At 39.7% G+C, this 886-nt stretch overlaps 1 protein-coding gene across 1 annotated transcript; it reads left to right on the plus strand. All coding sequences in view use genetic code 11, as the record gives it.

Annotated features, from left to right (window-relative positions):
• Window positions 1-239: 239 nt before the first annotated feature.
• On the plus strand, window positions 240-530 carry EGR_11300 (hypothetical protein; the record flags this gene model as incomplete). Its single annotated transcript, XM_024500541.1, has 1 exon — window positions 240-530. The coding sequence occupies one exon, from the start codon at window positions 240-242 to the stop codon at window positions 528-530; it is 291 nt and encodes a 96-aa protein (XP_024345045.1).
• Window positions 531-886: the final 356 nt, after the last annotated feature.

Genomic DNA, 886 nt, shown 5'->3' on the forward strand with positions numbered 1-886 from the left:
AATAAATAGTTTGAGCAGCTGACTAATGATTAAAATATTGTAAAGCTTCTTGGTCGTAGTCTATAAACCTAATTAAACTTTCAGCAGACAAGTTGCCATGGCGTTTTGAATTATACTAAATTTTTCTCCTTCTTAATAATAGGCTTTAGGGTAGACAGAATATGTAGATTATAGGGCTTTAAATAATGAGGATGAAAGTGATTGGGTGACTTGAGTCATGCTGAACACAATTGATAACTATGCTGTTAAAGCTAACATCAGTGTTTGAAATATTTGAGCCACACAGTACAGAGATTTTCGCTGCGTTAATTATTGAGCGAGACGCCTCACCGATCAGTCATATTTTGAATTCAACAATACTCTTATGTTCCAAATTAATGTGTGCGTTTTTAAGCATTCAAAGAGTAGTTATTTTCCACATGGGAGTAAATGTACAGAACAGGTCTTTGGGAAGAGATCCAATCACGAAAAGGATTGCTGCGTTCCTATTTGAGGTATCATGGGGACTTACCGGCGTGAGTTGCTTTTGAGATAATCTAACATTGAAGTGTGTGAAGAACGACATAGTAATCGGACTAGTGATAAGGTCCTGCAACTTAGCCATAATAGCCGTTTGTTTTCTTGTCCTCCTTTGCTTTGTTCGTCATGCGCTAGATTATGGCAGTATTACCCTCGTGAGTTGCAGCCATACGTGTAATTGCAGCAAAGGTGATGATGGTGCTGATAGCGGTGATGGTATTGGTGCATCACAATGGTGCCATCACGTGAACTACGCTAAGACTTGTTCACTAAGCATTTATCAGGTGTCTGCACTGCGTCGGAGCCCAGTCACGAAGTAGCTTTGCCAATGTACAGTGATAGTGGTGTAGTAGCATAAGCGGTGTGA

Source organism: Echinococcus granulosus, assembly GCF_000524195.1.
Source record: "Echinococcus granulosus chromosome Unknown EG_S00785, whole genome shotgun sequence".
In the NCBI taxonomy this organism is placed as follows: Eukaryota; Metazoa; Platyhelminthes; class Cestoda; order Cyclophyllidea; family Taeniidae; genus Echinococcus; species Echinococcus granulosus.